General features: G+C 40.5%; 3 protein-coding genes across 5 annotated transcripts in view; all 3 read right to left on the bottom strand.

Moving 5' to 3' along the window:
- The window catches only part of LOC109519255 (interleukin-10 receptor subunit beta-like), a 12,957-nt gene extending 11,535 nt beyond the window's left edge, over positions 1–1,422 (bottom strand). Inside the window, exon 1 of one of the 2 annotated variants that reach the window (XM_019875668.1) lies at positions 1,110–1,422. In XM_019875668.1, coding sequence (XP_019731227.1) covers positions 1,110–1,186 — 77 coding nt within the window. In that variant the 5' untranslated portion in view covers positions 1,187–1,422. The remainder of the gene's footprint in view (positions 1–1,109) is intronic. The other variant, XM_019875667.1, reaches the window with a different exon arrangement.
- A 2,728-nt stretch (positions 1,423–4,150) lies between these two features.
- Positions 4,151–12,076, bottom strand: ifngr2 (interferon gamma receptor 2). 2 transcript variants are annotated; one of them, NM_001360786.1, is made up of 7 exons: positions 11,854–12,043; positions 8,283–8,397; positions 6,674–6,843; positions 5,905–6,047; positions 5,560–5,701; positions 4,946–5,088; positions 4,151–4,752 (listed from the first exon to the last, which is right to left on the bottom strand). In NM_001360786.1, exons 1-7 carry the CDS (start codon positions 11,906–11,908, stop codon positions 4,651–4,653), a joined length of 870 nt encoding a protein of 289 aa, NP_001347715.1. In that variant the 5' UTR covers positions 11,909–12,043; the 3' UTR covers positions 4,151–4,650. The 2 variants fall into 2 exon arrangements, with proteins under 2 accessions (NP_001347715.1, XP_019731255.1); XM_019875696.1 differs by having other exon boundaries at positions 4,249–4,752; positions 4,946–5,091; positions 5,554–5,701; positions 11,854–12,076.
- Positions 12,077–12,478: 402 nt separating this feature from the next.
- Positions 12,479–18,346, bottom strand: part of wdr4 (WD repeat domain 4) — a 9,162-nt gene continuing 3,294 nt past the window's right edge. Inside the window, exons 6-12 of the mRNA XM_019875650.1 lie at positions 17,794–17,906; positions 17,653–17,713; positions 16,807–16,911; positions 16,018–16,082; positions 15,620–15,626; positions 15,292–15,370; positions 12,479–13,268 (exon numbers count right to left, since the gene is read on the bottom strand). Coding sequence (XP_019731209.1) covers positions 13,078–13,268; positions 15,292–15,370; positions 15,620–15,626; positions 16,018–16,082; positions 16,807–16,911; positions 17,653–17,713; positions 17,794–17,906 — 621 coding nt within the window. The 3' untranslated portion in view covers positions 12,479–13,077. The remainder of the gene's footprint in view (positions 13,269–15,291; positions 15,371–15,619; positions 15,627–16,017; positions 16,083–16,806; positions 16,912–17,652; positions 17,714–17,793; positions 17,907–18,346) is intronic.

Below are 18,346 nucleotides of genomic sequence, written 5' to 3'. Positions count from 1 at the left end.
CAGATTAGACGCTCCTTGTGTTTATTATTATATTTCGAAAACGCCACAGTTTTCATGCAGCTCATACCATATTATTTTGTTGTATTATTTCCGCCACACCTTAAATGCCGGTCCCTGAAAATATTGTCTGACATAAACCGGTCCGTGGGGCAAAAAAGGTTGGGGGCCCCTGCTCTAATTGACGGGAGAACGCAGCCAATACAAGAAATCCTGATGTGCTTCGTCACCATTCTTAAACACAACGCAGTCGGACACACTCGGTTACACTTTTTATATAATATAATATTATATATACTGAAGTAATCACTTATATAATATGTTAGAAGTTTAGCTTAAAACTATGTATCGCAGACAGACTTTGACTATAAACCTCACTCTGAGCCTTGCAATATGACCGCCAGTTGAACCTTATGAGGTGACTTTAATTTGAACTGCCTTGGCAACAAAAAATACTGTTAACACCTTTCGTGAACATAGACCACACAAGTACGTAGGCTCGTTTGGTGGCTAGACTGCAGTTTTGCACTTACAGCAGTTTTCCATCCAGAACATTAGGATAACTCCTGAGAAATGTAAAAGCATCTATCATCATGTTTTATAAGAACACGTGATCAGGAACACTGGAGCATGAAAATGATTAAAAGACCAAGGACACTCAAACCGACATACCGAAACCGAAAAGGTGATGCCCATAACAGGAAAAGATAATACCCATAAGGAGATACGCCCCGCTTAGAAGATTTAAGATTCGTGTAGAGAATTTGTTGGCAGCGCATTTGTGTCTTGACCACAACACTTGTTTGTTTCACACTTGTGCCCTGAACGTTCAATAAAACTTATTGCAAGAACTTCTCCATTTCCAGCCTCTGATTTTCGCACCTCAACTCAGCCCGATCAAACGAACACGGAGGACCTGTGGGGGGAAGCGGAGGACAGTGAAGGGATCCCGCCGTGTCCACCACAGCACGCTCCCCCGGCTTGCTCGCCTCCAACAATACACACATTCAAACATATATATCTAATCTCCGAAGTACAATCGAAATTTGAGATGATCTACTTAGTAGTTAAAAAGATGCAATGCAATATCACAATTGAATTAATCAATTTACCTGTTGCTCCACCCAATGTTAGAAATACAATTACAGCATTCAAAATAATTGATGACATCCCGAAGAGCGTCTTTCATTTGGTTAGTGTACTCACACTGGTGAGGTATGTTAATTACTTTCAGTTTTATATTTCCTGGAAGACGACGTTTACACGAGACCGGCAGCGCCGCAGTGATGTAGATGTGACACGCCCCTTTTGACCTGCATGCCTTCGGCGACGCTAAGCTAGGAGGGGCAAAGGCGCCAGCAAATTTTAGGTGTGTGTGGACGGGCAAGAAAACCCCGAAAACGAAGGATGCCTGTCATATGCTGCATACGTTTGCGCACAACGTCTTACCATAATGACACGGTAAACGGGAATGTTTCCTTTCCATTTTTTTGGAAATACATGTTCTTTATTTATCGCTCAGATTTTGGCATTGATAAAAATCAATCAATAAATGTCATGAAAATCGGTTGACAAATATGACAAATAAAATACGAATTACTTACTGTCAATATTGCCATGAAGGGGAGTACTGTCTGTCCTAGCATAACAGCCGCGTGTGCAAGCGCTGAGCCATCCAGTATAGACAAAGTATTTTCGTGTATTGCTTGTTTATAATAGCCCTCCAATATGGCCGCCGGTAGTGCATTGTGGGTAATTGCTAAAAGGACGAAGCCTTCTATTGTTTCCCCTAACTCATATCCTGGTGGGGCGGGGTAAGCAAAGCATGGAGATCTAATAGAAACTCTGTCTTGACCTGTTGGTTAGCCTGCTGCTGCTGTACTGCCGTCATCGTGTCTGCCATATTCGATGTGGCAGATCTCCCCAGGAAGGAACTCAAGTACATTCATTGAACTGCAGAGGGCGCGTTTCAACAAAACATAAGTTAACGTACCCCATTACCGGTACTAATTGACGTACACAGATATATTTCCGAAACAGACATAAGAACGTATTCAATAGTATTAGGATGACAATTGTTTACATCCATCTATTTTACAATGATTTACCATCAGTAACAGTGTTCCTCTACATATTGTACAATTGGTGGCTGTAAGCCCTCATTCTGCGGTGACCCACAATTGTCATTCACCAAGTTGTTCTGCCATGTACCGGTATTTTGGTTCCGGGTTGAATTACATGTATTACATTTGGAAGCTATGTACCTTTTGGACATAGGTTCCTGTACAAACGCTCTGTGCATGTATTTTTAAAGAAGTGGACACTCATTTATCGTCCGACAACGGTAAAAGTAACGGTGCCAAAAGTTGAGAGAAGCTCGTTTCATTTATTTAAATCATAGCAAAATGCAGCGGTGTCTTGAATTGCAACTTTCTTTTGTTCCGTAACCAAGTAACTGAAAACACTCGTATCCCAGTCTTCCCCCACTGACATTAATGGATTTTTTTTTTAGCCTCTCCCATAATTCCAACTAAAAAAACGACCGTAATGTGTTTTTTAATGAGAACAATAGCGCTCTATAATATACTTTACATAATCAGTGAGTGATGAGAAGAACGTTTTATCACCTTCTCCTGCAAGGCATATTGTGTGCTCATCCTGGTGTGTGCACCTTGGCTGTTTAATCCCTCTGTCCATGACTAGAACCTCTTCCTCCTCACGAACCTTTTGGACATAGGTTCCTGTACAAACGCTCTGTGCATGTATTTTTAAAGAAGTGGACACTCATTTATCGTCCGACAACGGTAAAAGTAACGGTGCCAAAAGTTGAGAGAAGCTCGTTTCATTTATTTAAATCATAGCAAAATGCAGCGGTGTCTTGAATTGCAACTTTCTTTTGTTCCGTAACCAAGTAACTGAAAACACTCGTATCCCAGTCTTCCCCCACTGACATTAATGGATTTTTTTTTTAGCCTCTCCCATAATTCCAACTAAAAAAACGACCGTAATGTGTTTTTTAATGAGAACAATAGCGCTCTATAATATACTTTACATAATCAGTGAGTGATGAGAAGAACGTTTTATCACCTTCTCCTGCAAGGCATATTGTGTGCTCATCCTGGTGTGTGCACCTTGGCTGTTTAATCCCTCTGTCCATGACTAGAACCTCTTCCTCCTCACGAAGGTCGCGGGGGTGCTGGAGTCTTTCCCAGCTGTTTTTGGGCAGTAGACGGGGTACACCCTGAACTGGATTCCAGCCAATCACAGGGCACACATAAACAAACAACAAGCATCCACACTCAATTAACCTACTGTGTATGATTTTTGAATGTGGGAGGAAACCAGAGTACACGGAGAAAACCCGCACAGGCACGGGGAGAACATACAAACTCCTCACAGGAAGGCTGGTGCCTGGGATTGAACCCATGACCTGTGCACTGTGAGGCTGATGTGCTAAGCAGTCTACCACCTTGTCGTGCGATATAAGTTAGATATGCAAATATACTAAAGTGTAGGCTCAGTTCTTTCCCACAAAAATCATAGCCAATGTGAGTTGGCAATACTGAACATATGTTTTAAGTTTGGATTTGAAGGTAATGAGAGAGTCAGAGTTGCGGAGGTCAAATGGCAGAGTGTTCCAGAGGGGCTGAACGTTCTGCTCCCATTGGTGCAGAGATGAGCAAAAGGAGAAATCAGGTGGATGAAGGAGGACCAATGGGTGCACGCTCAATGTGATGGCCTCATGTTTTCATAAATCTTACATCCTGTAGTGATGTTTTGAATTGTGGTATTTTTGCATTGATGCCATTATTTTACAGATACCAGTTAGTATATTTCACACTATTGTCTAGAGTCCAACCAGCGTGAGAAACGTCGAGGTAGTTTGAAGTTAAAAAGAAATAAATACATAAATAATTGGGCTGGTGGAAATTCTGATTGGCTGGTAAACTAAGAGAGTCACCAGCCACATTGGCTGGTGTTCAAAACAGTTAATTTAAATTAAATCCCTGGACCTTTGTATACCATCATCTGACCAAAAAACACAAATAAACACACGAAAAAAAACACGCTTTAATACTATGACAATTTACACCATTACTCTATCTATACAGAGTACTGTACATCAGGGTGTGATAAAATAATTGCAGTCAGTGGCCAATGGAGAAATATGGATGCTACGCTCATTAAAAATCACGATCAACGAGGGACTGAGGGTCATGCCTAACCAAATAAATGGTGAGCACACATTTAACATTTTTACTTTTGTGTCGCCACTGCCTAGTGTTGATACTTGTCGCATTGCTATTGGTGAATGTGTTCAATTAATGGCAGCACATTTGGATACAGGATAGGGATTGAACATTTGGCAACTTGGACTTGTAGTGAAAATGTAGCCAAAGTCACTCAGAGGTCTCGAGAAGTAATAAGGTTCAGCAACTGATATGTGATAAATTCATATTAACAAAGTCCTCATGTGTGTAATGAAATGGGTTCAGCGAAAACACAATATTTTTGAATATTCATGTATCATGTGGTTGGCTATTTTTCTATAACCAAGTAGTCCATTCTTTACAAGATTTTTTTTTCTTATTAAACCAATCACAACTATTGGCAATTTGTAGAAAGTGAGATTGAATAAAAAGTAAGATTCAGTCACTGCCCTCGCAACTCCATGCTTGTAATATCATCGAGCTCCTCGGTTGGGCTGTTGGTGGAGATTTGAATGTGAGCTAGGTCACTTGCTTCCATGATGAGCTGTGGGAGAACAACACTGTGATGAAGTGACGTTTGAAAATACAGTATCAAACAATCACACATTCATTCGCTCGCACACACGCACACCACGCCTCCAGCCCGAACACAGCTCGGATAGGCTCCACCATGCCTGCGACAATCGTGAGGACAAGCAGATTAGAAAATAGACGGATGGATATTTATTAGTACTCACAGCATTTGGCATCTTGTATGAAGGTTGTAGCCACTCCTTAATTCTCTTCCTCTGGAAGAGCCAGAGGTATGCGATGATTGGTATTAGAATAACAAGCACAGGCACAATGGCAAAAGTGCTCTCAATTGTTTTTGTTCCTGGGTCTGGGAAAAAAAAAGCACAAAAATATAGACATAATATGTTATAAATTTTAAACAGAAGAAGTGTAAATCTGAGAGACACGTCGCCAAATATAGGGTTAATTAATGCTTGGACGGAAGTAAAATGACATTACATGTACCTTTCGAAAAGAAAAACACTTTTTTGTTTCTTTACTTTACTTTGCCTTTTATTTAACCTACAAATGTGTCAGATCATTGTGCCTGACCCTGTATGTTGTAGGCCAGGAGAAAATGAGCTTCCCCTCCTTGAATGACCAGCAGCCGCCACTGATAAACAGAATGTCAACTTGATTTGACAGATTAAAATTGGGAGTGGTGTCTAAATTAGGCTGTTTTTTTTAATCAACCACATGATGAGATTTCAAATCCGTTGACTCCCCAAAACCACAATGACACAAAGCAGATAACAGGAAGTGTTTGTTTCTTTATAATAGACAAGAAAGTTTGTCCCACCTGACGGAGGGATGACTTCACACTTGTCGCAGCTGGCCACACCGACAGGATGATCAAAGTAAGTGTACTGCACTTTTGCACAGTAGCGCTCACCGGCCTTTAAATTGTTTATGGATACAGAGGCTACAGCATCTTCATATGTCTGTTGAAGAGTAGACATTTCTGAGGTAGTTATTATTAGCCAATGATGAACAAGAACCAAAACAAACCAATATAGTTCAATAGCCCAGTTGATCATCATGGTTAGCACCGTTATTTGCATTTTTTTGCTATGGCACCCCCTTTTCCGTTTGTCTATCTAATTTTTATGCATTCATACAAATATGACTCAAAGTGTTTACTTGCCTCCAAGCGTTCGCCCTCTTTTCCAAAGTATATCCTCTGTTTTATGTGGTAACCTTCCTGAGCAATCCCACTGTGTCTACTTAGATGAACAGTCAAGAAGCCAGGCCGTGCACTCAGGCCAACTTTAGGGCTACACGAGTTACCTGTAGGAAAAGAAAAAAAAAAACAATAAAAGACTAATCCTCTTTTATTGGGTGAGACAAAAAAAATACACAAACCTGACGATAAAAAAACAGGTAAGATTTTAACACAAACTGATTCATTTATGCCGATGCTGAATGAATTGTGCATCTTTACGTCAACGTTTGAATTTCACACATCACTGACCTGTGAGTTGGTCACCTCCTTCTGAGCCATAATCCACAGACAGACCAAGCTCGAGATAAATACTGGATTTTCTCGTTTAGCTGGTTTCAATTTTGCATCACATCATAACTCTGACCGACTTACAGTAAATATGTACCGGTATTCCTTTTGTTGGCAAGAGGAGTTGCGGCACGTCAGGCTGAATGCAGAGACATGAATGAGTGAGGGACACCTCAATCATGAGCTTTTATTTGTTAATATACATATTAGAGGTTGCGTAGTTCACAAAATCCACGGTTGAATTTGAAGCTGAATAGAAAGTTGCTGATGCTGAAAAGTGTACATGATATCAATATTTTGATGGTAGTAAAATTCAGCGGTTGTAATTTAGATTCCGAATAGCACAATTACACTTCTATGAATGGCAGATGCGCCTTACTTTTTGTGCGCGCGACATGCTCACCTTGTCTGCTACAGGCTCTGACGAGATCTGAAGTCAGCCCACGGCTCTCTGCTTGCACACCGAGCATAACACAGCCGTGCTCTGCCTCGGCTTTGATCAAAGTGACGTTACAGGAAGTAAAATTAACCTGCTTGCAGGATGGGACATCTTCCCACAGGTCAGAGTCAAAGCTGAATGAACTAAACAGGGACAAGAAGCAATTCGGACTGTAAACTAATTTGATACAATAAGTAGAAATACTGTTACATTCAGAGTCATACTGCATTTGTGAGCATGCTCAGAAAGAGTGATGGACAAGTTGACTGACATTTTTTAACTCCGAAACAAACTCAATGGTTTCTATTGCAGTTTTTCATTTGATTTTAAACATTTATGTAATCTCCAATCACATTCAGCAAACTCTCTCCTTTGCTTCTTCTGGTCCCATGTTTAGTTGAATACAACCAATGTCACCGAACAACAGTGACTACTTGTCACCCTTTAAATAGGCCGACTGACTGATTACACGATTGAAGAAACGTTTGATGTAAATTAGAGGACATACTTTAGTTGTCCCTATGGGGCAATTATTTTCAATCTTTTCTCGGGATTGTGCATCTTACATACTGTATCACTTTTGACATTTATTATATTAACCACTGTAATAATTTACACAGTGAAAGAGACTAAATTGCTTCAGCCTGCATCACACAGCAAGATTTTAAAATTGTCGGCATACTTCCAAACTCTGAGAGACCCCAAACACGATGAGGGGAAAAAAAAAAAAAAAAGAAAAAAAAATCACACGTTTAACAGTTTTGAATGGACAGTGTGTGGTGTGCAGCCACATGGCAAAATCAACACCTCACGAGATTAGATTTAATGTGACTTCAGGGTAAACAAATGGGAAATCTCACATACCTCTCGAAATTAAATGTGGTGGACGAAAAGGAGAGAGCGGGGATAGTTTGTAGTTTGTTTTTAAGCAGGAAAAAAACGTGACAAAAAAAGGTGTTGTCAAGAGGACTTTAGACAGTGCTAGCACAGACTTTCTGTGACGCCCTGGCTGGTTTGATATATAGATTCCTCAGTGTGCTTCCTCGCCATCTCATCATTTTGATATCTGATCGGCTGCACGTCACTGACAATCGGCTCTGTGCTCGTTTGTCCTCAGACAACACAATCCAAGGTGTTGATAATCCCCGATTTGAGATCGGTGAAGCCTACGAATTCTTACGAATGACCGATATCAGTCTGAAATACACCACACACGGCAGAAATATCGAATAAGATTATCTTTGGAGCTGTTACGATAACCAGAGTGTCCTTATGATTGTCGGGAGGGGAGATTCGGGCTAATTATCCTGCTGTGTGAACTGGGCTTGAAGTAAATGACGGTTTTAAGGCAAGTACAATCCACTGTACAAAGTTTGGTGAAAGAATCATTTTCACAGGAAAGTAGCCTATGTATACACTATGAATGAATGTGTGCAGGTACAGTATTTAAACCTTTCAGGGACGGCGGTTACGACAGTGGACAGCTGTTATCAGGTTACAGTGCGCATGAAAGGGTTAAATTGTGTATGTTATAAATAATTACATCACTAGTTCAGACGTTCATGCCACTCACCTGCTGTACCTCACGGTGTAAGTAACGTTGTTCTCTTCTGAGGCAGGAGTCCACGTCACCTGCCAATTATCAAACAGGACTTCCTGTGGCAGAGCTGGTGGAGCTTCACTAAATACTGAGGGAGGGGAGGGTGAAAAATGAAATGTGAGATTTACTGAATCGCAACACCTTATAAACTTAAAATGGAGAGAGACAGATTCAATCCAAAAGGCACATTTTGAGACTGGAGAAATCAAGTCTTTGTTCCGAAAGCAGAGCAATGATTTGTCACCAGATTGGACCAGCATGTGTAGTGTTTGAACATTTTCTATTATTGATCTTTAATTGAGTAAAATTGGAGAGTGAAAAGATTGTACCAGGAAAGCTTAAAACACTGTTAACGTCAAGTTAACTGTTTCTTGGCCAGGGTGAAAATCGCACTCCTTCTGAATCTGAGACTCAATCACCCAACGGGCCCTGCACCCCTGAATAGACCCTACCAGGGAGGCTGAGGAGTGTGATTCCCCTTTATTTGGAGCACATCTTGCAATCCCCATTCTGATGAAAGGGGACCATCACCCCGGTCTGACAATCCAGAGGCACTGTCGCCAATGTCCACACAAAGTTGCAGGAGTTGAGTGGAGGTATGCAGTGCCCCATCCCCACTGTACACAATGGCGCACTTCTTGTCCCCTCCTGAGATGCTGGACAGTGGACCAGAATTTCCTTGTAGCCTTCTGCAAGTCGTTCTCCATTGCCTGACCGAACACTATTAATGCATCAAATTTTTGCCTCAGCGACTACCCAAATTGTATTCCGCTTTGCCTGCTGATGCACATTAGATGCCTCAGGAGTCCCAAAGGTCAAATAGGTCCGATACACACATATTTACAAACCACTAAATGAAGTTGGTGCTGACAAGCGGTGAGGGGCTGGGGAAGCCAGTTTTGTATTTGCAGCTTTATGTAAGTGTGCTGACCATGTTTGAGTTTAATATAATTCATCTTGTAGATAAAATCATAAATTGAACATGTGATTGGAATCATTCAACTACAGAGATTATTCATTAGTGACACACGTAATCTTTAATTTACGTCTTTCTTAAATGAGGACATTGAGGAGAGAATGCCTCATGTCTCCAAACATTTGTTCCTACTTGGTTGACCCTTGCAACAAATCATTTGAGTATGATAGACATAACAAAAAACAAAAGGAACAGACTTGGTTGTGAAAATGATAAGTGAGTGGCACTTGCCAAGATGAAGCTGTGCAATTCTGGCCTTCCACTGTGAGGTGACAAGTCACATTATGTGCAGTAAATATTTCTTGCGTTGTATTTGTTTTTGTATGAAATTATTTTGTTGTGTTTGTTTTTTAAACACAAATTTTGTGTGCAACTGTGCACAAATAGATATATACCGTGTGTAAAATCATATATTAGTATTATGGGTGTGTGTGTGTGTGTGTGTATGTGTGTGTGTGTGTGTGTGTGTGTGTGTGTGTTTAACATCGACATTGGGCAGTTAGTTTTGGTAGTAACTAAGGAAGTAAAATTACTGCCCAATTTTAGTTAGGTGGCTATTGAAGCTTTTCTGTTTACTCAACCAGTTTAACGTTTTGGTTATTTAGTTCTTTGGCCGCTAGGAATAGGAGCAATTGAATGCAGGAGGATGATCATTTGCTCATAGGAAATGCTGTGGTAATTTTGCCCTGACTGGCAACTCGCCACCTGTTTCGCCATGAGTCCCGCAAGAACTACTGGTACAAATTCTGTGCCAATAAAACAGTGGAATTGTGGGTAGAGCGGCCACCCTGAATGTGCTGCTCTATTCTTTCACATCATGGGTTTGAATCCCCCTGTGTACCATTTATTTCTTTACAATTTCTTGAAGCCAGTCAGAAGTTGTAAGTGAGCCATATTTGTTTTTTATGAAAAATGTTGATGTCGCTTGTAAAACAAAAATAATGATTAAGGGCCTCACAAAAAAAAAAAAAAAAAAAAAAAAAAAACTTTGTGTTGGGGAGCTGGGGGGCAGTGCCCTCCCCTGGGGGTGCACTGTTCCCCAGTGTCGGTCCCAAGCCCGGAGAAATGGGGAGGGTTGCGTCAGGAATGGCATCCGGCGTAAATCTTTTGCCAAGACGACCATGCGAGTTGGTAGGACGGTTTACAGGGGCGGATGGAAATTACTGACTCGCTGTGGCGACCCCTGAATAGGGACGTGCCGAAAGGAGAAGAAGAAGAAGAAGAATTTTGGTTAGGGCAAAGATAAGTAGGGGGTTAATCATAAAAAAGGTGTACAATTAATCTAAACAATAGGTTGGGGGCAAGAATTAAGGAAAGTTCAAGATATTAACATATAAAAAACAAAAACTGCTGCTGAAATCGCGAACCAGTTAATGCGGAAGCAGTAGAACCGTAAACACGGTAGCCTACACCTTGAAAGGGGTGGAAAGAACAACCAGCTTACCAACTCTGGACCCAAAAATGACTGCTATTGCCAAATCCTATCTAACGTTATCAGTCAGAAGTAACAACCGTAACATACGCTCCCTGTTTCAAAAAGATATTTCGACAACCCCGAATATTATTTCTTACTGGTCTGGTTTTGTTGATAACCTACACTGGGAAAAAATCTGGTCTCTTCCATACAAATACCTTCTGACTAATAAAGTAAGGGAAATCATTTTTAAAATGACACAAGTACTATCCCATCAAGCATTATCTTCTTAAATTCAAGAAAGACATCTCTGTTGATTGTTTGTTTTGTGCAATGTCCCCTGAAACGATGATTCACTTGTTCTGGCAATGTCCGGAGACCAACACATTTTGGAAAGCTATATCCCGATTTATTATTGATCATATTGTCTCTGACTTTACGCTATACTGGAAAAATATACCGTTTGGTTTCTTTAAAAATGATGCAAAAAAGACTAAACATGTCTTTATTATAAATGTAATAATTATTCTAGCTAAATTCCATATCCACAAATCTAAATGTAGTCGTTCACAACCTCTTTTCCTAAATTTTGAAGCAGAAACTAAGCAGTACCTGATTTCTATTATGGATTCCAAAAACAAGAAAGCGGTTAAGACTCTGGCTATATGCCCTTTATTTGAAATTTTTTGTCTAAAATCCGCTGGCTCTTCTTTTTGTTTAACTCTATGTCATCTGTGCATGTATTAATAACTTGTTCATTCTGGTTACTGAGAATTGTAATTTGATTTGTTCAATATTTTTTTTATTAAAAAAAAAAAAAAGAAAAACGGTAGCCTACACATCACTTGAAGTAAGATATTGATAGCCAACCGACTATTTTGTAATTACGGTAAAATAGCCGATTCACGGCAGGCCCAGAATTTCGTGCTCCGGCGATTGACCAACCAGAGTACTTCACAGGAAGCCAACGCAAGGAAGAGTTACCGGTCACGGCAAAATAACCACAGCGTTGCTGAAAATGAAGGATGCAGCCCAATCTAATCAAATCAAATAACGTTGAGCTGACTGAGTGCGAGCACCATTAATCACGACACGTTCAAAAAAAAACAGGTGTAGTTCAAGAAAATAGAAAACGTAAACGTAGCAGCACTTACCCTGAGTGGCGAAGTGAAAGCAGATTAGCAGGAAAAGCCGTTGTAACCGCGTCATTTCATCCCAACGAAAGGTTACCAAACATGTCAAACTATCTTAATCACTGTCAGGTTCTAGTCTGAATTTGTAAGACATTTGGAAGCGCCAAACAAGTTGTGCTACACAAGATGTTTGTAGTTAGTCGTCTCTCTCTCACCCCGACTCCCCTTGCTTGCTCTTTCTTGCTCTCTATCTCTCTTCAAACAACTGTTAGAGCAATACTGCCACCTTCAGCTATGAAGTGCAGATGAGGATGCAACAATAGTGTCTTCCAGTGTCAGTTGCATGTATTTCTCAATTTTTTGATTCACTGTGGACTGTAATTTTTATTTCCCGTGGGTTTATTCTACCCTAGAAGCAGTACTGGCTATGATCTCATGTAAAGTACTGTTGACGTCTGCTGGCGATTGTAAATCATTACAATCCTTCTCAAGCCTGATACAGTACTATGTGGTTAACTACATCAAAACCTTGTGCGTCAAATGCATAACAAAAAAATCGAGTTAATTACACCAGTGTGAAGTATTGTGTATCTGCAAATGTATTTGTACGGCAAGTTAGTATATCAATCAAATAAAGGATAAAGTGTACGTTGCGACTTTTCATGAGTGCACGTTAAAATACATGAACAACCAGAAGCCGATTCACGTGGGCCCCAGCAACTTTGTATTACCGGGAAATTATATTACCAGGAACTAAGTACTGGTGGAAAAGAGGCTATTGTGATCCTAATGCGCCAATTAAAACTTTAACGCACTAGTTGTAGGGAAAAAAAACTAATATATGAGCATATTCGCTACACGTCATCCAATTTAGTGTATTGTTTGAACGTGAAAATGGATCTAATTGGTTACAAAGTCTTGTTTTTGGGTTACTTATTTGCAGAAAATGTATGTTGTGCTGTTGGCAAGGATAAAGAAAGCAATTATTAAGTGTTTATTAACTGTGGCATACTTTGTACATCAAGAGGCCTACTACTAGCTTGGGACAGAATATTCTAAGATTCAAGTGTTGGCACCCAAAAATGTCATGAACTTTTCAAACCAAAGTTAATTTTTATAGATTTTGATAAATGTGTAAGGTAAATCAAAAATCTGCCAAACTCAAAATGATTCCATGCGATCAAAATTTGTCATCATGGCTCATCCAAAAGCAGTAAAATAAATGGAAAACACAAAACAGTCAATTCATGTAGATGAAAAAGCCGTGACTGTTCCCAAAACTTCTTTTCTGGCCTTCTTGCCATTGTTTCCCTGTTCCATTTTCCTCTTCTGCTGCTGCTCCTCCAGACGTTGCTGCTTCTTATTCATGTACACAGTCATGTTATCAAAAGTCACCTTATGCAGATGTACAAAACGGCCAGCAGCCCTCGTGGAAGCTGTGAAGAAAACAGAAGAAGGGTTGGAGGAACAGTTGCAATGAAATTCGATTAAGAAAGATGTGAAATTGAAAATAAGAGTGCATTTAAGTATCCTGTGCAGTGAATTCTGTTTGAAAATATTTGCTAGAAAAACACGGGTACAGACTGAGAACAACAGCATGAAATACACAAACATCGTGATATAGTAGAAAACTATTTAACTGCTTAATCGTTGAATTTAATGCTGGTTACATGGGCAAATATTCCCACACATTTGCAATTATTTCTGGGCGCTGACTGGAACATAGTGTGTTCTTCCTGCAGCGTTTCATCTTGTTAAATTGACTTTTATATTATTATCACATTGTATAGGACAACATTGTGTCAACTGCTGCCCACTCGGTATCCAATGCAGCCTGGTCATCCTGGAAGGGGGATGCTCTCCCCAGCCACTTCTTCCATCACTTCCGGTGGGGCTCCCAAGGCGTTCCAGGCCAGCCAGGAGACAGCTCTCCAGTGTGTCCTGTGTCATCCCCAGGGCCTCCTGCCGTTGGGACATGTTCAGAACACTTCACTAGGAACGCGTCCAGGAAGCATCCTAATCAGACGTCCAAACCACTTCATCAGTCTTATCTCAATGTGAAGGAGCAGCAGCTCAATTCTGAGTCCCTCCCGGATGACCAAGCTTCTCACCCCATCTCTAAGGAAGAGCCCGCAAATCCTGCAGAGGAAACTCATTCTGCCTCTTGGATCCGGGTTATGTTTTTTTTCGGTCACGGCACACAGCTCCTGACCATAGCTGTGGTTGGAATGTAGTTCGACTGGTAAATTGAGACCTTCACCTTTCGGCTCAGCTCCTTCTTCACCATGACAGAACGATCACCATCACCTTCACAGGAGACGTTGCATCAATCCGCCTGTAGATCTCCCATTCCATGCTGTCCTCACTTGTGAACAAGACAAGTGGTGAAACGGAGCCCCATCCCGAGATGTTTGACTAAGGGCTATGCCAATTGGGAGGCATACGTAGCACCCCAAGACGTTGAAGTTGGCAACAACAAGGGATGGAAAGCGCGACAATCCAAGCTTTATTTAAGATGTTAGGGTTGTGATGCATCTAACTTTAGAAGCAGTACGATGCACTGCCCTTATTCTACTGTGAACTTGAAGTGCCCATGTTTGATTTGTGGATTGTTGTTTTGAAAATACTTTTGTTGACTTTTTAATGAGGGCGGCACAGCTGGAGACTAGCTAGCACATCCACCTCACAGAACAGAGGTCCAGGGTTCAAAACCTGGCTCCGACTTTCCTACGTGGTGTTTGCATGATGTCCCCGTGCATGCGTGGGTTTTCTCCGGGTACTCCAAAAACATGCATGGCAGGTTAACTGAGCAGTCTAAATTGTCCCTAGGTGTGATTGTGATTGTGAGTGTGACTGTGAATGGTTTCTTGTCTATGTGCGCCCTGAGATGGACACACAACCAGTTCAGGGTGTGCCTCCTGCCCTGACACAGCTGGGATAGGCTCCAGCACACCCACGACCCTCATGAGGCAAAGTGGTGTGGATAATGGATGGATGGAGTTTGTGCTGCACAATACTTAATCGTGACATTTTTTAAAATATTACACACAATATTTTTTTAGACTAAAATTATCACTAAAACTAAGAAAAACTAAACTAAAATGATTAAAACCTAAAAACCGCAAATTGAAAACGCTGCACAATACTTAATCGTGACATTTTTTAAAATATGACACACAATATTCTTTTGACTAAAATTAACACTAAAACTAAGAAAAACGAAACTAAAATGATTAAAACTTAAAAACCGCAAATTGAAAACAGATTCAAACTAACTAAATGCAAAAACCAAAACTCAAAATGAAATCAAAATTAATGAAATAACTACACTAATAACTGATGAAAATTTCCAATCTATTTTAAGGGTGGTTTTTAGGTACCCCATAAACATTGTTTTCACAAATCCTGCACGCAAAATACAAAGTGTGCACGTCTGAATAAGTGGGCTTGTTGACTCACCATCAAGTGTCACCCAGTGAGGCTTGAAGATCTCAGTCACTCTTTTGAGTTCACTGGTAGCAGTTTCACAATAAAAGCAAGTTCAAAGAATGGAGTAGAATTTGAGATGACGGCAACGAGTCATTTTTTTTTAACCTCACAGTTTTTATGTTCGACCTTACATTTATCTTACATGCAGCTAACCTTTTTTTTAAGACAGTAAGCCTGTATTGAACATGTTTCGAAAAAGTATTTGTTTGAATAACTTCAGATACTCATGAGAAAAGTTAGTCCAGTGAAAAATCGGTTTTCATAAATTATAGATCGATTCCTGTTGGATATATATTGTTGAAACTCTATAAGAAAATAGGAAAAAATAAAACTGAACATATGATCGAACAGTTAATTATCACCAAGTTAAGTTCCTTATTATAAGTTGTCTTTTGTTGCATCTGCAACATAGAATGTAACAATAATGGAAAATGCAGACTTGTGTTCAATTGCTGAGTCACCTGTACAACTTGAGTGTATTTCCTTCAAAATGTGTTTTGAAATATGAACAAATTGGCCAGCCATCAAAATCACAGAACAAACTGCATTTCCACAAGGTTTCAAAGTACAAGCACAATTTAAATTTGAAAAGAGTCCAGGTAAATGGCGAAAAACAGAAAGGACTAAGTGTAAAAAGGCTATGACAATTATTTCAAAGACAAATGAAGACTTTCACGAAGACGGAAGTGCACTCACCTGTCACACTGCACAGCTATGTGACGCCCATCAGAGGAGCTGGTAATATGGCAAACAGTTACCTTCTGCGAATTAAATAAAAACAATAGATTCGAATTTAATTCTTTTCATTCATTATTTCTGAATGCCAGTAAGAAGCCATTCTGCTCTTTCCACTTATTGGAGTGGTCCCGCGCGCAGGGCGTAAATAGCAAAGCTCAAACTTCACTCTCCCAAGCCACTTTCAGCCATCTCGTTACCTCTGCATCCCGCGTCCTAGACGCATAATTTTCCAGACAGACGCATAGTTCCAAATAATGTGCGTTTTTGGAAGGCAAGGAAATTTCTTAGTCAAAAAAAAAACCTACGGTAAATCTTTTTTTTCGAGCAACGAACGCAGTTTGAATCGCCGCCATTGTTATTTTGATCTCGCGTTAAGTAATCTCGCATGACGAGATTTCCGTTCTCGCGAGACGAGATTGGCGAGATCGGCCTTCACTTCAAGGAAAGCAGACGATTGCCAAATTGTGTTACGTTAAAACAAGTGTTGTGAACAAGTGTTGCGAAAGTTTATTGCGGAGATATGAACTCAAAGACTGAACCATGTGATGAAATAAGAACCTATTTCTCAGCAAATCTTGTATGCCTGAATTATTTAAAATGTATGTGTGTGTGTGTGTGTGTGTGTGTGTGTGTGTGTGTGTGTGTGTGTGTATGAATAGAACTGGTTTGCCCTTATTGACATGAAATTCAGTCGTTTGTGGTATATGCCTTTGACACTCATGCTTGGGCATTAAAGAACATACTTACCCCCTCATTCTCCGTTTTAGGGACAAGTGTCTCTTCCAGGTCGTTCAAGTCCCAACTTTTGAGTTTCTGACCAGTAGTATACTCCCACAGCTTCATCGTCCCATCCTGCAAATTAGAGAAACATTTTAAAAGCAGAGAAACCAAATTTCTTCAAACTGTTGGCTTTAGCATTGTGTTGCTTTTAATATACAGTATATAGTTGCTTTGGATTGTGGCCGGGTCCGGTAACTGGCAGAAGCAACATAAAGAAAAGCGGGTCAGCCAAGTCAGGTGTCCCTGTAGCCGTGGCAAACTTGGCGGTTGTCTGGTCTCAGATACGACGTGGACTTAGGCCGCACTTCTCAATGCGAATGCCCATCCTAGACTTGGTCAGCACTTGCCCATTGTCGACTTCTCTGGGGAATTGGGGCCGCACTTCCATTGTCCTTTCTCAACACAGAGCGGACCTACACGACGGTGTGTCAGGCTCCACAATGAGCTGAGCCGTGACAAACAGCTTCCGAAAAAAACAGCCTGGGGACCGCCCGTTCATCAGCACCTAATTTTTATCCTGAGGCTCACTTTGCGCCCCCTACAAATATTTAACAAAGCAGCCCTGGATCTATTTTTCAAAAGAAGGGTGAATTCTGTTGCACGTGACAATTTTCAATTTTCTGTTTGGAAAAAAAAAACCCAACAATGAAGACCTAGTACTGTATCATTTTTTTTTCCACCTCACAATTGGACCACTTTTTTTTGGTATATGGATGTGAATGCTTTTGCAATCCCCTTTATTACTACTTTTCACCACAGCATTAATAAAAAGTATCTACATGGTAAATCCCATCCAAAAGTTGACAAACATACCCCTGATCCTGACAGCAACCAGTGCAGATCGCCTGAAGGAACCAACAGTGAGCTGACAAACCTAACAGAATATAACAAATCCATGAAATGTATCATTTGTGTCCCCCGATGGAGAACAGTAATAACAGATGCATTACTTACTCTTTGTGCCCTAGGCAGAAGGACTGGATGCTGTGTGGGGAACAAAGGTGACTCACTCGTATTTTTTCATCCCGGTCAGCAGTGACGATATACTTATCATTAGGTGACACAGCCTAAAAGCAAGAATGAGGATGCACGTTATATACACACGACTTGCAAGGCTCGGGGGGGGAAAAAAATTATGATAAATATGTATTTTGGGGGGTTAGTGGGGGTGAAGCAGTTTTGCTAATCAATGACTTTATTTGAGGTGCAACCTTCTAATTTTCAGGTTGTTAACAGGGACCTGAATGAAGTAAGGGTTTATTAAACAATAAAACAATTTTATGTCTTAAATTCACATGGTGTATAGCAGCAATCTAATTTCTTGTCTCAAAACATTTTCAGTGGGTCAATTTCAAACAACTATAGTCGAGCTGCTAGAAAGGGCACTCGCAGCCCTGGCCCGCTACGTTTGACCTTTGGGCTACAAAAATTGGGAGGCACATGTAGCACGCTGAGTCACACCCACAAAAAATATATATAAATAAATAAATGAAAATTTTAGAAGCCG

The sequence above is a fragment of the Hippocampus comes genome, unplaced genomic scaffold, assembly GCF_001891065.2.
Source record: "Hippocampus comes isolate QL1 unplaced genomic scaffold, H_comes_QL1_v1.1 scaffold234, whole genome shotgun sequence".
NCBI lineage: Eukaryota > Metazoa > Chordata > Actinopteri > Syngnathiformes > Syngnathidae > Hippocampus > Hippocampus comes.
The sequence above is the reverse complement of the archived record's forward strand: the minus strand, read 5'-3'. Positions and strand labels throughout refer to the sequence as shown.